Below are 17,584 nucleotides of genomic sequence, written 5' to 3' on the forward strand. Positions count from 1 at the left end.
GACAATACATAACAGCGTTACCGGTATATAGAAAGGTACATGAGTGTACGAAACTTATTAGTTGTTCTGCGTACTTTTAACATAAGTATATTAATACTATCATTTTTCACGTTTGATCTAATGATTTTTCACTTAATAAGAGCCAGTCTCATACATATATTAATATTTTCTTGTTTAGCTATCCCTATATTGGAAATACCTTTCTTACTCATTCAGTTGTTCAGTACACCCACAATGTTGCATTACATGCAATAAAGTGAATACTACTTCCAAAGCAAATTACCAAGGATTAAATGTACATTTAACATTTTTATCTTGCAATACTCACCTGTTGTTATAGAAAATTTGGATAACCACAAAGAGAAACATATAAAATAAGACTACGGCGATTATTATAACTTAAATAATAATTCAGTATGTTTTACCTGATTCATTGGTGTTCTTTCATTGTTAAAATTGCAAATATTGGCATCAGCTGGTAGAATGATACTATAGTACTACACGGTATCACTCGACAAGTATATTCGCGATAAGTGCCGACAAAGTAGCGTTCGTTGTACTTACACCCAACCGACTAAACCGAAACTCAGATTTTCTTAAATTTCCGAGAAGTGTAAACATAAGGAGTCATCGACTCTTTGTCGAAAGAATTTACTAATTAACACAAAGTCCATACCTGAAGAGGTGCGTATGTACTGCCAACGGCGACGAGGCAGGTGACGCATCGTTAGCCGTTACTAAGGTAACGAGTCACCTAGGTGTCGGTATTCACACATTGCAGTGCGTGATCTCTTCCTTATAATTTTAAGGTCTGATTTAACAGTAAATCCGGACAAAAGACTCATTCATTTGAACCGTGCCTTCTACTTCATTCATATAATCCAACAGCTGCAAATTTCTGTCGCGAATCTGCCGCATTCAGGGAAGACTTGCGAACGAGAGTGAATATTTCCTTTCCACGGGTTAAATGAGATCGGAAATTTTCCCAACATCGAGGGAACTTTCTTAATAAGCGACTAAAAAAAAGAAAAAAAATAATCGAGAGGAAAAATTATAATTTATGTGATTCTTCTCGTCCAGTGATTCGGAGCTTCCGACATGACTTTGTCTTGCTCAGGCACCCAAGTAACGTGAATCTTTTGACCCCTAACGAGAATCTTTTTTATCTCCGAAGACGAGGAACGAAGTTTGCAACGCGATTTCAAGGGTACTTTAGTTATAAATAAATTTCGAAAATAAATAAGAAAATGTCTAACGAGAGGGAATTGGAAGAGTCACTGAAGAGTGGCGGCGAAATTGCGAGCACGGCCTTGGTAGCAGTCCAGGCTTCGGAAATCCTGAAAGCAACTTTGCATGATCATGATTTCCTGCAGAGTTTCGTGAGAATTGGTCTCGATGATGATTCTGAAGAGAAATTGGCAAATTCGGAAACCGAGCCTGCAGCTGCTTGCAGCGGGGTCTCGGTTGGTTTTGAGATTACTAAGATAGAAGGATCATCTGACAAACCCAAGGAAACGACTGTCAAGTCTGATAGGAGTCAGGTTGCGACGAAGAAAAAGAATAAACGCTGTTCGAAGGTTTTAAAGATGTCCTTAGATGCCGAGATGAAGGATGGGAAATCGAAAAAGAAGCGCAGACGAAGAGGTCGCCATCAGGAGGAAATCTACACGGACAAGGATCGAGCTGCAGCTGTTAATATGGGAACGCACGACATAAAACAATCTTTAAAGATAAAAAGACGTCAGGATAGGAGCAGAGCTCTTTGCATTCCCGAAGAAGCCGAACCAGGCACCTTGCTTGCCCTGGGAGCTCGAGAAATGAGGTCCGGAGATATCAACACGGCCATCGATTGCATCAACAAGGTTGATCGATGGCTGATATTCACGATATGTCCGGAATATTTTTAGCATCGACTAAGCAACGGTCGATATTTGCAGAACGGAATCTGTCGTTTTCTTTCATTTGTTAGGTTTCTAGGAAATAAAAAGTGAAAATAAGTAATACTCCACTCCTGGCCAATTTTTTCAATTAATTCAATTTTTGAACGGATATGTTTTGTAGACGCGAAGGTTGCGGTCCTCATAGCTTAAGGAAAACATTCCCATTTCGCGTACTCTACCGTTCACTTAACGGCATTAATTGATTTTTTTTTCGCGAGAATTATTATAACAATTATGCGAACAAGATGTATATCCATCAATTTGTAATATGTTCTTTTAAAAAGGCCCATCCTTATTGTATGAAACATTTTTACAAGGCGCTGCATCTTAGTCCTGGGGACAAAAACGCACTTCTCGCCAGGAGCAAGTGTTACTTATTACTGGGAGATCCTCAGAAGGCGTTAGACGACGCCGAGGCAGCGCTCAGAGGAAAGTCAAAGGACGTTATCGCCGCTCGAGCAATGTTCTACAAAGCTGAGGCACTGTACCATCTCGGAGATTTTGAGCTCAGCCTCGTATTTTACTACAGAGGGATGCGAATTCGTCCAGAATTTGATCAGTTCCGGCTTGGGGTGCAGAAAGCGAAAGAAGCGATACAGAACATACTCGGTGGTGAGTTAAATATTTATTTCCATTTAATAATTCAATTCGTTGATCGACATCGATTGCATTCGTATAAATCATTTTTCCATTGAATTATTCAACTCGTTGAAGGATATTGGTTGGATTTTGTATAAATAGACGCAGAACCGATTCCAATAGCCGGTTTCGAGGACCCCGGTTTGCCGGCGCAGTCGGAGGGCCCAGAAAAGCCGGAGATTTCAACGCCGGAAACACCTGCAACAGAAGAGTCGAAATCTCCCCCGAAGGATCGGAAAGAGAGAGAAATTTCTACGAATGGACTACCTGCGGATGGGACACCACAGTCGACCGGTAAACGCAAAAGCACCGAACCCAATCTTCTCGGGCAACTCAACGTCGACAAAAGATACCTGCAAAACCTTCTAAAGCGACCAGGTCAGCCAGAGAAAGTAAGGCGACTTTCCATAAATTAAGAGCCCATTTTAAAAATTTTTGATTTTTAGTTTCCCACCGTTTTCGTTATGGTAAACCCATGTTTTCAAAAGCGTTCGACATATCGAAATATTTAAAATGAGGTACTTTGAGCGAGAAGATCTAGATCACGGAATAAAAGACAGTGCCCAATACCGAGGGCAATCTACATATCCTAGCGGAAGGATAACCGTGTTCCGAATGACGGATAACGCAGATATAAGAAGGTTATTTTTGCGATCAGAGAGGTAAACCCCTACAGAAATGTCTCACAGATGGTGCGGAAATAAGGAATACCGATCTGGCTACATCCACGCGGTATCGGGACCAGTAGTGGTCGCAAAAGACATGACGGGATGTGCGATGTATGAGCTGGTGCGGATAGGACATCAGAAATTGGTGGGCGAGGTGATTAGATTAGAAGGCGACCTGGCCACGGTACAAGTCTACGAAGACACCAGCGGATTGGCCGTAGGTGATCCAGTCCAACGAACAGGAAGTCCCCTATCCGTGGAGCTGGGTCCAGGGATTTTGGGCAACATATTCGATGGGATCCAACGACCCCTGCGAGACATCGGGCTGCAGACTGGCTCGATTTACATCCCAAAAGGCGCAAATGTCCCAGCAGTGTCCAGATCCCAACTCTGGGAGTTCGTGCCCTGCAAAATCCGGAAAGGGACTCCGGTGACCAGCGGCGACGTCATAGGTGAGGTCTACGAGAACACCCTGATGAAGCACAAGATCATGGTGGCACCAGGGAGATGTGGGAAGGTCTTGTATCTGGCCCCTGCTGGAGAGTACACGGTGGACGAGGTGATCCTGGAGACTGAATTTGACGATGAAAAATCGGCGCATGGGATGCTTCAGGTTTGGCCAGTCAGGAGAGCTCGTCCAGTTTCAGAAAAATTGCCTGCCAACCATCCTCTGCTCACTGGGCAGAGGGTTTTGGACGGGCTCTTCCCCTGCGTCCAGGGAGGCACCACGGCCATCCCTGGGTCCTTTGGCTGTGGGAAGACCGTCATCTCGCAGAACCTCTCCAAGTACTCCAATTCGGACGTGATCGTCTACGTAGGATGCGGCGAACGGGGCAACGAGATGTCCGAGGTTCTTCGGGATTTTCCCGAGCTCTCGGTAGAAATCGAGGGTTCCACGGAGTCCATCATGAAGAGGACCGCCCTGGTGGCGAACGCATCCAACATGCCGGTCGCGGCCAGGGAAGCCTCGATTTACACTGGAATCACGATCTCCGAGTACTTCCGTGACATGGGGTACAATGTTTCCATGATGGCGGATTCCACGTCCAGGTGGGCGGAAGCTCTGAGAGAGATTTCCGGGAGGCTGGGAGAGATGCCAGCTGATTCTGGGTACCCGGCGTATCTCGGAGCTCGACTTGCCAGCTTCTACGAGAGGGCTGGAAGGGTTCTGTGTTTGGGGTGTCCAGAAAGGGAGGGATCTGTCAGCATCGTTGGAGCCGTTTCTCCGCCTGGAGGAGACATTTCGGATCCTGTGACCAGCGCGACTCTTGGTATCGTTCAGGTGTTCTGGGGTCTGGATAAGAAGCTGGCTCAGAGGAAGCACTTTCCTGCCGTCAACTGGCTCATCTCCTACAGCAGGTGCCTACAGAGATATTAGATTTGCAATGGGCGTTTGAAAAGTCTCTGAAAATGTCACATTTCTACCATTAGGTACCTGAAGTCGCTGGATGGCTTCTACGAGGAAAATTTTCCGGGGTTCACGTCGTTACGTGCCAAAGTAAAGGAACTTCTGCAGGAAGAGGAACAGCTCAATGAAGTCGTGCAGCTCGTTGGAAGAGCGTCCCTCTCGGAGGTTGACAAAGTCATTTTAGAAGTGGTTAAGCTCGTCAAAGACGAGTTCCTTCGACAAAACAGTTATTCGCCGTACGACAGATTCTGTCCATTCTATAAGACAGTGGGCATGCTAAGGAATATTGTGAGCTTTTACGAGCTAGCTAGACAAGCCGTAGAAAGTACGGCGTTACATGAAAATAAAATCACCTGGAACACCATTCTGGAAGCTTTGGGGCCCATCCTCCATCGACTTAGCTTAATGAAGTTCATGGATCCTATCTCTGATGGGGAGAGCAAGATTAATGAAGAGTATGAGAAGCTCTACGAAGACATGCAGCGAGCTTTTAAGAATCTGGAAGATTGACCAACATCCTGTGGTGATTTCGAGTTTATGGAGAAGCCTTAGGGAACTGCAAATTCACTCTTTGGAATTATCACCCTGGTGATAGTTGAACTTTTTCATAAGTTTTATAAGTTTTCTAGTGGACTGAAATGGAATAATATATATTTACAATAAGGAACCAGCTGGTGATCATTGAGTTCCCATTTTACCTAATACTCTAAAATAGCTTTGACCGCGATATGTGGTGCAGATAATTATTCGTGACTAACTATTTTGTAATTATTTCAGTACGAAGTTAATCTTTTCTGTCCTGATGTAACGCTGTTGTTTTCAGATGTTAAAGCTGCCCATCAAGAGTCAGCAGATCATATTACGGTTCATGCCGAAGAAGGAATAGCATTTTTGAAAGCTCGTCAAGAATTCTGGCGACAGCAACACGCGACGAATCAACCTGCCTCGTAAATAGTGAATTATTATATATATAACAGTCCCCGTGAACACTAAAATCAAATTCAATCCATTTAAAATATTAACTGAACGGTATATAGTTATCCAATAAATATTTTACAGATTACATGGAATATTGATATGCTCGTACGTTAAAATAATTCCTAAAATGTATTGGTAATATTTTCCGCAACATGTTTAAGTGGATTTCAATTTACATTGAGCCAGATGACAAATTCCGCAAGAATTCATTTATTATTAAAGTCTCCACCGTTGGTATTTATTATATTCGGTATTGAATAAATTCGGCTTTGAATGTGTTTCCACCACATAGTCCGGAATTAAATCCAGGTGGTGGAGACGTACTCAAAGCTGGATTTATCCAATCTGGTATTGAATAAATATATAATCTTCAAATCCATTTTCAATACCCAATGAGATTTAATGCCATCTTCTGATTGGTAGATCTAGTTTCAGAATCAAATTAGTACCAGAGATGAGTTGGGAGATTGCTTACGGGCAGGATCGTGCGATCGAATACTGTGCTGCCCTCTGGTTTCGTACGTTAGCTTTCACCGTTTTTTGCCCCCAAAGGCGGCGCAACGAATTTCTGATAGGAGCTCGCGCACTTGCGATGGCGGTACCATCTACCAGTCGCCNTAGATGGTACCGCCATTGCGAGTGCGCGAGCTCCTATCAGAAATTCGTTGCGCCGCCCTTGCGGACAAAAAACGGTGAAAGCTGACGTTCGAAATCGGAGGGCAGCACAGGATGCGATCGCACGATCCTGCCCGTGAGCAATCTCCCAACTCATCTCTGTTAGTACTCACCTTAGAATGCGGAATTGCCAATATCATTGAAATAGTTCCCAAAAATAGCGCTACTGTCTATGTTACTTTAATTATCTATGATCAGGTAGCTACATAGATCTACGTAAATGAACAAAAATGGAACCTACTGTACAGTGCTGCTACTACGCGAAAGACTGTCGAACTATTATCCGCAGTAGAACCATAGTTATACTCAGTCGGTAAACAAAATTCTTATTATAAGTAGTACGCTTTTTTTATAAAAAAAAAAACATTCAGTGACGGTATTACAAATTAGTCTACTAAACGAAATTACTCGACTCCGATATTAAGTTGCAGATAATAATCAAGTATTCCATTTTTACAAATATATAAATATGCAAACACTATGATTGACGGAGTATGCAGGTAATTAAACAGGATCGTTGATAGAAAAAAATATTATAATTACGAGACAGATACCGAACGGGAAAGAGTACAACCCGGAAAGGAAAGGCGTAAACGGTAACTGATAAGACAAGACAGGTAATGGTGTATAACCGCATAGGTAAGTAAACCTGAAGGCGTCAATCCACTTAATTTTAATTTATTTACATGTTAAACTAGATCGCACGAGCAGTACAAATGCTAATGGAAAGACTACATAAGAGTATCGTAGGAGGGCCTCTGCAATTAGAGAGCGTGACCAGAGAGGTTCCGGACCGGAGATAATGTTCTCATCACAAATGTTCTCCACTTCGTCCACTAAGCTGGCAAGCTTTGCTCCCAGTCCGGCCATCATCGTGCTTAAACCTTTAGGGCCTAAAACGCTTTAAAGCCTTCTTCCTATTTCTTGAATCCCTGCTTACGAAGAGCCTTTAGATCCACGTCGCCGTAGTAGTCCTCGCTGAGAAATGTATTTTAGCAGTTTATTCATTTGCTCCGCAATCGCGGCCGCTAGGTGACACGAATGCTGGCGAGGGTCACGGAAATCGAATTCATGCCATTGTTTCGGTAAATCATTAACTGGACTTCCTATTAATATGATAACTGGCTTCTATTTAGCTCGCGTAGGGAAGAAAAGACAAAAATTCACGGTTGCGGTAGATTGATATTAGACGAGGAAACATGTAGACTGGGAGACATCAATGCCCTCCCATCCTGCACAGACGATGCCGTATCTGCAGGGGAGGCATTCATGTCCGCCACTGTATACTGGCGAAACATTCTCTCCTTCGTGTAAATCGATCCTCTTGGTAGAAGGTACTGTTTCAATGTTTCTTACAGTAGAGGAAAATTCACTTGCAGCACGAACATCACGGTTCGGTGGGGAATCATTAAATGTACAAACTCCATCTGGCTTCAATTAATTATATCGTTTCTAATGCCAGGAGGATCGAGAAAAAATATTATACTGAGCTGCAGAGCGATAGATTGAAAACTTCGCCCAATGCTTGTAAGTGTTTAGTTTTTGCAAAATCTTTTGCAACGACTCTCTGTCGAATCTTTTCCACTATTTAGACCAAGGCTAGAATTGCTTGTTCCTTCATTTGGGGAGATTATTTTGATTATACAGAGAAATATGTACAATGTCTTTCCCCGTGCAGCGAATTCGTTGAAATTCCGGAGCACCAGAATTAAAGAAAAAATATTTAAAATCGTGCGACGAGCCTCGATGTTAGATTTATTATTAATCGTTAAAGATTCCGGACGAGGGAGCAGTGAGTGCGTTAGATCACGACGTCTTAGACATGCAGAGAACATAGAAGAGACGGGAAGAACAAAAAACCAGACATCGGCAGACGACAAAAATGGGAACGCGGGGCAGAGCGAGCGCAAGGACACAAACGAGACTTCGAGGAGTTTTGTACACTTTTTATTTAGTGGCTTTTTTCTTATTTTAAAGATGGATTTTGCAGGGCGAGACTTTCGGGAGGAATCAGGAGATTTTCGAGTCGAGGCCAAGAGCGTACCCCGCACGTCGGATCGGCCATGCTCGAACTTTTTTCACGGTATTACACGTTTTTCACATTCTGTGCACGTATGGATCCGGATTGTGCGAAGACTCGAGTCCTCCGTGTTTTGGCATCGGTTCACCGTGCTTGAATCACATATATAGCCCCGAATGGCCAAGTGCCACGTGGCAAGAATCCTCAAGGTAAGATCAAGTTAAGTCCGCCATTTTGGTCCCGTTTGAACGCAGAGAGAAGCTTCCAAACAATTGAGAAATAATTCGTTTCTTATCATTTTCGACCAATTTATGCCGGTAACCAGGAATATCAAATTAACTGAACAGTGTTAATTTAACATAACCTAGTATTCGCGAACAGTAGTCACATTGGTTCACCAAGATATTACCAGAATGCCAAATTGATTAGAATTGAATCTCTTCGCAATAAGCCGGCCATTTAATAAAAATCTCAGGGTTCCATTCATATCATGCCCCTCGGCATTTTACCCTAATCGTCGGTACTTTTGGCACGAGAAGCCGAGGTCACCAATAGAAGAAGACCGATAATCCCGAGTGCATCGGCAATAAATCCAATACAAAGTCGAGCAATTGCCACTCATAAGTACCCCACGAATTTCAAGTACTTCATCCGGAGCTCAACAGGTCAGCTCACCCCGAAGTCGACCTCCAAGGGTCACCAGGAACTTCAGAAAGCTCCGGGCAAAGTAGGCATCAAAAGCTTAGTACCCGACTATACAGAATGACGTGACAATTGCTGGCGAAATAGGTTCGTATTAAATTTACCGCGGGCGCGAAAATCGCAACGTTCACGTGCAAGTTCCTTTAGAAATCGCACACTCGTGCCACATTTTCGTTCGGTACTCTTGGCACTCGCCACGGGCAGCCAGGGTTACCAAGACGGAGTAGGAGGGTCAGACAAATGTTAGTTCCAGAGGCTTTGGCATTAAATTCAATACAACGTACTCCAAGCAACTTGGCACCCTAGACTTTCATTAACTGTGTTCGGAAATATCCCCACCAGTTGGGTGGCCAGCGAAAAGGACCTCGAGAGGACCTGAAGAGGACCTCAAGAGGACCTCCGGGGGCCACTAGGAACTTCACGAAGCTCCGAGCAAAGCAATCGAAACCCAACGTCGGACTATGAAAGTGGCGACGAATGTATTAAATTTAATGCACAGGCCCTTTGGTGGATTTCCCTCCGGGCGGGCCGACCATTTCAGGGTCCCCCCGGGTCGCTCTCATGCTCTCTCTTGGTGCATCCTGTCGGTACTCTTGGCACTCGCCACGGGAAGCCGGGATCGCCGGGATCACCGCGATGGAGGATGGATGGAGGGATGTGGAAAAGAGTTAGTCTTGAATGGGTGCGGAGGGCCTCGCGGGTATGGGTGCAGTGGGCCTGGGTTTGCCCTGGGACGGCCTAGCGGTGTTCCTCGGCTCTCCCGAGCTCTGGATTCCGGCTAGCAGCTCGCTCTTCCGGATGCTCTTCAGGTCCAGGTCACCGTAGTAATCCTCACTGTGAAGCAGAACCGACAAAACCGGGGAATCAGGGCATGCGTGCGGCCGGCCGAAGAGCGAGGTGTCACGCGGAAAAAGAAGACGTGCACTCTTAGAAAAGGACAGCCGATGGTTTCGCTCCTCCTGATATTTGCATCAATAGCAAAAATCGAGCGCAAATGCACAAGAGCGCTTTCTTTTAGAAAAAATGCTAAATTGGCAAATATTTGTAGCAACGGCGAAAAAAAAAAAGAAATGCCGTTGTTCCCATTTAATCAAATGAGCGATGCTCGTTTAATAAATTGATGTCGATGGTAATGAATATTGCAATAATGAATGTAGGGTGTGAAATGGTGGTTTGAATGTTGTCTGTATAAGATAATCGTTTCTATGATAATAGTTTGCTGTCCCATTTTCAATATTTTACGTTTGCTGAAGCAAGAGACATTTTTTATCGCGATTGTGAATTATTTTTCTGCGTGCACCTCTCTCGCGTGCTCAAGCTCAAGTCCGCCATTTTTCTTACGTGCATTGTATCGTGCAATGTCCAGTAATAACGCGAATTTCGGACTCGCCCAAACGGTAGTTAAAAATATCGAGAAATATCGCAAAAGGAAGGTAAAGTTAGTTCTCGGCTGTTCCTCTCGGCCTCGCTGATTTTCCTCCCTTCTTCGGGGACTGGCTTTCAATTATACACAATCGCTGGTGATTGTTACGGATTATTAGTTACTTCAAAGCAGAGAGACATGCGATCCATGATTGCGAGCAGAGAGTGAGATAGAAAGAGACTTCTTTGCGCAGTTTTTGGGGCTTGGTTTTTCACTTTCTCAGGGGCAACTGGTTTTTTGGTAAATTTTTCATTGGTGGATTTAATGCTGCGTGTTGGGAGCAATTGTTAACGCAATTACGTGGTCAGCTTCGAGACGTACGTTTGAGCAACAATTGCTCCCGACGTAATAAGTTAATTATAGAAACGTTTAATCGCGCTAAAGCTCATGTGTTTTATCCGAGAATTTAAGAGGTATGGCGATTAATTCAGGACAAGTAGGAAAAAAAAAACTTGAGAATGGATTTTACAGGAAGGAAAATTAGGTGGAAAGTTTATGATTTCACACCTAACTGCGCACCCTGGAATTGCAGTACAAGGTATGCTTTTGTATGGTACTTAACCGCAAGTGCGATAATGTATGGAAATCCTTGCTAAACTAGCGATTATTACGAGGAAAATACCATGTACCCTGACAAGAACGACTGTCTACGATCACAATAATTACTGCCAAATTGGAGCAATAATCGCAACAACACCATAATCGCTACACCAGGGCAACAATCGCCGCAACACTTGCTATCACTTTTACGACCTATGAATGCGGATTAGCTACTTTTCTGCGTGCTGAAAATGCAGGAAGTGATGGTAATTTATATCTTCTTTAATATTCACAATGGTAAGAGAAAGTAATCAAGCCATTTTGGTCTCAGGATCTCTCGGATGCTGGGACATTTTATGTTTGATTTTTCTCTTCTGAACTTTGATCATGATGATTTCGATTTCAATGATATGGATATTTAGCCAATTTCGTGGGATGGAAATGAAGGACTCGGGGATTATGAGTGCTATGATAAGAAGGCGGATCAGATGATGACGATTCCGATTACATTAATGTGGATGTTTTGCCAATCTCATGGGACGGAAATGAAGGATTTGGCAATTCTTAATGTAATGATGAAGACGACACGAAAGATCGCGGTGATTTCGATTATAATGACGCCGATATTTAGCCAATTTGAAGGGATAAGAATGAAGGATTCGGGGATGCTCGGATAAAACGGCGGATAAGATCAGAGCGTGGAAAGCGACACTCACCATCCGGGAACATCTTCAGGGTCTTCGCAGGCGCCGCTTCCGTCGGAATCTCCGATCTTGAAGACGGTCCCAATGGGACATCCGTATTCTCTGGCGATGCCCTCCAAGCAGATGTAGTACTTCCTGCAGTCATCGGGATGAGCATGCCTGGAGAAGCTCCCGGAAGCTCCGCTCACCTCGCCGGCAGCAGGGCAGGTGAAACCTCCTGCTACTTCTGAAAATTTCATCACATCCATTTTCAGAGACACTTTCAAGATAAGAAACCGAAGACGCAGCAAAAATCTTGCCCAATCGACATAAACTAAAACGAACATTACAGAATCCAAGCCTGAACTTAAAATCCAAGCCTTATTAACCCAGTCCTTGGAATGTCCCCCCATAGTCCCACCTCCTCCTTGAAATTCCTAAAAAAGCATAACGACCAATTCTAATTTCCACATCCCTTTTCAGACAATCCAGTCAACCCAAACCCTTCACGACGAAGGAATTACCCGCTCACGATCAGCGGCCAGATCGGCACGAAAACGCCCATTTCCAGGACGACTCCAGTTAACGGCGTGCGAGTCGTTATCAGGTGATAACCTGGACAGCCCGGTTCCCAGCGAGTGGAGGAAAATGTCCTCTCTTCGTTTGCATTCCAGGAAGCGAGTAATAACATTTTTACTTAGACGATCTAGTTCGCGAAGAGAAAGAGGGAAGCAGAATTCATTCCCGGTCGGGGCGTTCTCCAGATTTGGTTCCTGGTCGCGTGGCCGACTCAGGACCCGGTACCGTGCCCATTCAACTGCGGATTATCCGGGGACCGGTGTTACGAGGTTGGTACCCACCTTCGTTCCTGCACTCAGGAACCTGATCGGCCCACATGCAGACTCGGGCATCTCTGTCGTAGGCCAACCCAGGACTGCACTGGTACCTGGAGGTCTCTCCGTTCCAGCAGTTCCAGAAGACGTCGCACTTTTTCTCGTCGGGGAAGATCCCGTAAAGTCGGGTGCAATGGGGCGTGCTGATGGGGGGCTCCAGCTGCGTCCTTTCGCCGCAGTCGACGTTGTGAAGGTAGTCGCAGTTCTCGGTGAGGAACTTGCTATCAGAGGCGTCGAACGCGAGCCCGTTGCCGCACGTCTTCAGCTCGGCCACGTTGTTATCGCATTTCCAGTACTTGTCGCAGGAGATGTGATGGGGATAGAACCCGAAGTCGTCGGGGCACTTGAAGTTCTCCTGGGCGGTCGCACCTAGAAACCGGGATAGATAGAATTAATTAATCGCAGAAAATCATGAGACATTAAGGAGATGTGAAAGCGGCATCTAAGAGGTCAATATGGAGGAGTTTATGGAACTTTCATCCGAACCAGATGTATCGAGTCGTTTGAAATTTCACCACGTGAATGTCGAGGCTCCAATGAAAGTCTTGACCCCCATGAAGTTCCATTTTTATAAAGAATTAAAAAAAGAAATTTCTTTCAAAACATTAAGATAAGTGAAAGTTTTATGAGCGTCAGGACCTTCCTTAGCGCCTCCACAATTAAGAGGTAAAATTTCAAACGATTTGGTAGATCCAGTCCCGGGAAAAGTTTCATATACGAGATCCACGGGATGTTTCTTTCGCATCACCTTAATATGGACAGCTTTCTATTTCTGGGTTTTAAAGTAGAAATTAAATCTATTCATCAGCATTGTAGGTACTAAAGAGCAGTTAATGAAGTAGAAAGAATTTCAACGAATGATCGTAATCGGGTGATTTTTTTCATATTTTCAGGAAAGGGAGAAAGAGAAAGAGCCTGGATATTGTAAATAGACACGATGGCGCGGAGATACGGCATGCGTTAATTAAATGCTTCGTCCGAGAAGATGGTTAATTGGAGGCATCCATTATCATGATAGTATTCTTCATTAATTGAAAGACACGCTTCGTATGTAAAAAGTAGAAGTTGAAGTATATATGTGACTTCAAACGGAACCGAACTATCCACTTTCGCTTAAAACTCGAATATTTGGTGATTCAGATGGCCCCGAGCCTCGGGAAAAGTAAAAGTGCTCCCGAAGCCGGTTCCAATTCGCCGGCAGTTACGAATCTGACGAGTAAAATATGCGCAGTGGATTGTGTTCCCTGGATTAATTTCGGACAGACTAGTTCTTTGGGCAACTGGAAAGCCGAATTAATGTTCCACGATCCGGCGAGTACCATTTTACGTCGCATTCCAGCTCCACGTTTCCCTCTACGCGACCGAAAGCCATAATCCTTTTCAGATTCCGATCCGTTCTCATAACGTATACATGCACACACAAGAGAAAGTAAATCGCCCTTGTTCGGAGTAAACTTCGCCGTTCTCGAGTGTTCCACGAGGCGAGAAGTCGAGGCGCAAGACAGCTACCGTTACGAGAAAATAAAAAGGAAAGAAAATCTCACCGAGCGAAATGAAGCGACCGATGAAAGTGCGATCATCGGTACAACGCCTCTCAAGGAAACCCATCCCGATCCGGATCAACTCCAGACACGGACTAGCCAAGAAAATCCGAGCTCTATTTCAGAGAAACCGGAGGCAAGAAGCGGAATGCCGAAATGAAGCGAAAGAAATCTTAACGGTGCCAGGAAGTAACGAAGGAGAACTTACTTCGATGAAAACGTGAGCTCGAGGGAAAACGTACCGCACCCTCGTCGGAAAGAAGAAGGCCAGTAAATGCAGTAAATTTAGGGAATAGGCAATAGGAATTGATAAACAAGACTTCCTGCGCCCAGAAATAGTCGCAGGAGTAGAAGCAAGAACTAGGTCCATCGGGCGCCGCCATCTTGGTGGGCAAAATCGACTACTTTGTCGCGGCGATATCGTCGACCCTAGCCATTTCTAAACTCCTGATAATAGCCGCAGTCGTCTCAACCACCGTGGCATATGATTTCCGAATAGCTAAACGACGTTGCGTAAGTGTACAAAGACTTTCGCCAGACACTTTCACTCAGGGCCCGGAGGCAGGCCCAGGCGGGCCCGGCAGCTCGCGGCCCGACCCAGCATCCGTTCACTCGGTGCCTGGACACGTATGCCCACGACATACGCGAACGAAGAAATACCCTCTGGGCCAACGGACCATCGAGACCCGACCAAACCGGCGGACAGAAATGCAGGTCGATCCAAGAGAGCATTTCGGGAGGCTCTTTGGGTCCCCGGGCCCAGAACCGGGTCGAAGTTGGACTCGGTCGAGCTGTGCTCGAGTTTTCCCAGGCGCAGTCCCCTTGAACCTCGCAAGAGGCCCGTCGACTCGGCTTGAGAGCGCCAACACGGTCGAGGGAAGGCCGATCAGTGGGCCAAGGTTATCGGGTCTTAGAGAGCCCGGGGCAAGCGGAACCGAAGGGCTTCCAGGCGGTCCGGAAGCGGAGGTTCGGGGCGAAACGGGAGGAAGCTCCTCGGTAGGGCAGTCCACGCGCAGATCGGGTAGGAACGTCGAGAGATCACACACTTCCACTGGGTCGCACTTTGGGTCGGTCTTGGAGAGGCTTCCGAGGGCCTCCTCCTGCTCGACGCGTCATTTCCTCCGCAGGTCCGAAATTTGGGCTACGTACCGGCGAGCAGGATGCTGGCTATCACGAAGTACGTCCTCATGGTGTACGCGGGTCTTCTCTGTTTCTCGACTGGCCTCGGCGTGCGCGGCGGTTTCTTTAGCTCCTGGTCCCTCCTCCTTCCGCGTTGCGGCTCGGTCGGGTTAAAGTTACGAGAAGAAAAAGTGTACTTGGCACTAGCCCCCTGCAAGGAGAACTCTGTATTGCCGCCCTGCGGGCCCGCACCTTTATATAAGTCATTGGTCACGTGTCGTTCCCCCCTCCTCGAGCCGGTGCTCAAGAAGAGGTACACCTCTCTATATCTCTCGGAAACGATGGAAGAGGGGCTCTCGCCGTGAAAATGCCACCCGAAAGCCCAGGCGAATCCTCGCCCGGGATCGGCGGACGACGAAATTCTTCGACTTTTTCCCTTTTGGCCGCCTAGTTGGGGCCCGGTTCCAGTCGAGAACGAGTTCTTCGACGAACGGAGACGCGGCCGAGCCTTCTCCGAGGTTTCGCCTTTCGGTTTCGCGGGACTCCTTTCTTTTGCTCTTGCCTCGCTTTGACGTATCCTTCGGCCCGATTCCGAGGACGGAAGATTCTCTTTCGTTGGGTTATTAATACCCCCGCGTGGCGGATGCAAGAAAGGAGAGACCTAGTTCTCGGATCGCGTCCTTTGATACACGTTAACTTTTAATATGGTGTATGAACTCCGCGAACGTGTGGATAACCAGGTTGCGTATATATTAAATGCATTATAGCGGACATATCGGATGTACGGATCCAACGTGACTTCGAAGTGGGTACATCGCTGGTGTAGTCTCTATTTCATCAAGTAAATACTACGATTTCAGGGCTATAAATCGTTCCTGCTAATATCTATAGCTGATGCGGTTCGCTAGGCAACACGGAGTCGCTTCGAAGGATTCGAGAACGTTTGCCCTGTACATACCGCAGATTGCTGGGGGATAAGACTCGATAAAGGGAGAGATATTGGACGGTATATTACCGAGGACATTTCTTGGGGGTTATTACCTTTCGTTCTAACTTCGCTATAAATAGTTCCTAGCAGTTTAAGCAACAAAAGTGCTGATTTTTGTCGACGATGAGGTGGTGCCTCGGCGCACAAAGCATCGAACGGGACAGAAGTAGTCGAAGGTCGTCTCTGGGAGTAAGTGCTAGTGAGTCAGCAACCGTCGAGGTGCGACTATAGGTACCTTGGCACGAACGAAAATCCCATAAATTCAATGAACGATCCTCATGAATACCCATGAACCACCTACGATCCCGAGATAAAACACAAATGCCGTGCATAAGTGCATTTCAGCGGGTCGGGTTTGATACTCTCAAGTACCGACGCCTTGGCTGCGGATTTTTCCTTCCCTTCGCAACTGATCGCGTTCTGGTACTCGAGTACTCTGTTGCGAGTTATGCGCCTCCGGGTGGTTCTAGTCACGAAAGACCAAGGACGTCGGAAACCGGACGCTTTCAGCGACAAACGGAACTTTCTCGCCTCACATAATTCCTGTTTGTTGAATAATTCCAACCGAGCCCGTAAACATGCACTCGCGGAAGCGAGCTAGCTTGGAACGCAACGCCGGCGCCACGAACGAGCATGCCGTAGTCAGGCCCGTGAATTCAAGAAACACATGAAATTCTTCCAACATTTTCATTCTCTTTTCTGTTTTCGCTTCTTGAAGTTGGGTCATCTTCTATTCACGTCGGCCCACGTGGGCGTAGCGATAAAACCGGACATTTCTTCACAACGCAGTTTTTATTTTAGGTCAACCGAACGTCCTCGGTGGAAAAGTGGTCAGTACATCTGGGTGTCTGTTATAAGATGAAAGTCAATTAAATCTTTTTTAGACAAAGATTTAATTGAAACTGATCACAAACTTAATGCAGCAGTCAATACGCTTGTTTCTCTGAGTTTGGAAACTCTTTCTTCGGCAATGATCCTAACAGGGAAGTCTTCCATTCACGTCGGACACGTAAGAGTCGCGAGAGAAGACAAAATTGGTATGCTTGACAAAGTCGCCGGTTGATTCGCAACGGAGATCATTGTCACGAAACCGCTGTCACCGACATCTATCCCCTGTTTGACATTCTTGATTTTAAAAATCGGTGTAGCTTTCCTTTTAAGTTTAAAAGAAAGTGTATCTTCGGTAGTATAATGGTCAGTATCGGTCCTACCTTTGACGACCTAGACGATGTTAACATAATAAATTCAGTATAAAATAACGCTTCTTCTTGTGCATTGATTCGAAGCGGAGGTTTTCATTAATGTCGGACTCACGTAGTAGTTTTGCCGGAGGACCAATTTGGTGAGGTGGACGAAGTCGCGAATTG

The 17,584-nt window shown here is 45.7% G+C and overlaps 3 protein-coding genes across 4 annotated transcripts; 2 read left to right on the plus strand and 1 right to left on the minus strand.

Annotated features, from left to right (window-relative positions):
- The first annotated feature begins 1,247 nt into the window (after positions 1 to 1,247).
- Positions 1,248 to 5,685, plus strand: LOC105701029 (tetratricopeptide repeat protein 25). The gene is made up of 4 exons (XM_023432599.1): positions 1,248 to 1,862; positions 2,258 to 2,552; positions 2,682 to 2,957; positions 5,479 to 5,685. Exons 1-4 carry the CDS (start codon positions 1,248 to 1,250, stop codon positions 5,604 to 5,606), a joined length of 1,314 nt encoding a protein of 437 aa, XP_023288367.1. The 3' UTR covers positions 5,607 to 5,685.
- LOC105701022 (V-type proton ATPase catalytic subunit A-like) lies at positions 3,103 to 5,277 on the plus strand. Its single transcript, XM_023432613.1, has 2 exons — positions 3,103 to 4,606; positions 4,679 to 5,277. Exons 1-2 carry the CDS (start codon positions 3,258 to 3,260, stop codon positions 5,163 to 5,165), a joined length of 1,836 nt encoding a protein of 611 aa, XP_023288381.1. The 5' UTR covers positions 3,103 to 3,257; the 3' UTR covers positions 5,166 to 5,277.
- Positions 5,686 to 7,017: 1,332 nt separating the features above from the next.
- On the minus strand, positions 7,018 to 15,441 carry LOC105702248 (protein obstructor-E). Of its 2 annotated transcripts, none has more exons than XM_012429676.1 (4): positions 15,260 to 15,441; positions 12,537 to 12,938; positions 11,710 to 11,923; positions 7,018 to 7,286 (listed from the first exon to the last, which is right to left on the minus strand). In XM_012429676.1, the coding sequence occupies exons 1-4, from the start codon at positions 15,297 to 15,299 to the stop codon at positions 7,226 to 7,228; spliced, it is 717 nt and encodes a 238-aa protein (XP_012285099.1). In that variant the 5' UTR covers positions 15,300 to 15,441; the 3' UTR covers positions 7,018 to 7,225. The 2 variants fall into 2 exon arrangements, with proteins under 2 accessions (XP_012285099.1, XP_012285091.1); XM_012429668.1 differs by having other exon boundaries at positions 7,019 to 9,864.
- Positions 15,442 to 17,584: the final 2,143 nt, after the last annotated feature.

This window comes from Orussus abietinus, unplaced genomic scaffold, assembly GCF_000612105.2.
Source record: "Orussus abietinus isolate OABI.00-Male unplaced genomic scaffold, Oabi_2.0 scaffold44, whole genome shotgun sequence".
Classification (NCBI taxonomy): domain Eukaryota; kingdom Metazoa; phylum Arthropoda; class Insecta; order Hymenoptera; family Orussidae; genus Orussus; species Orussus abietinus.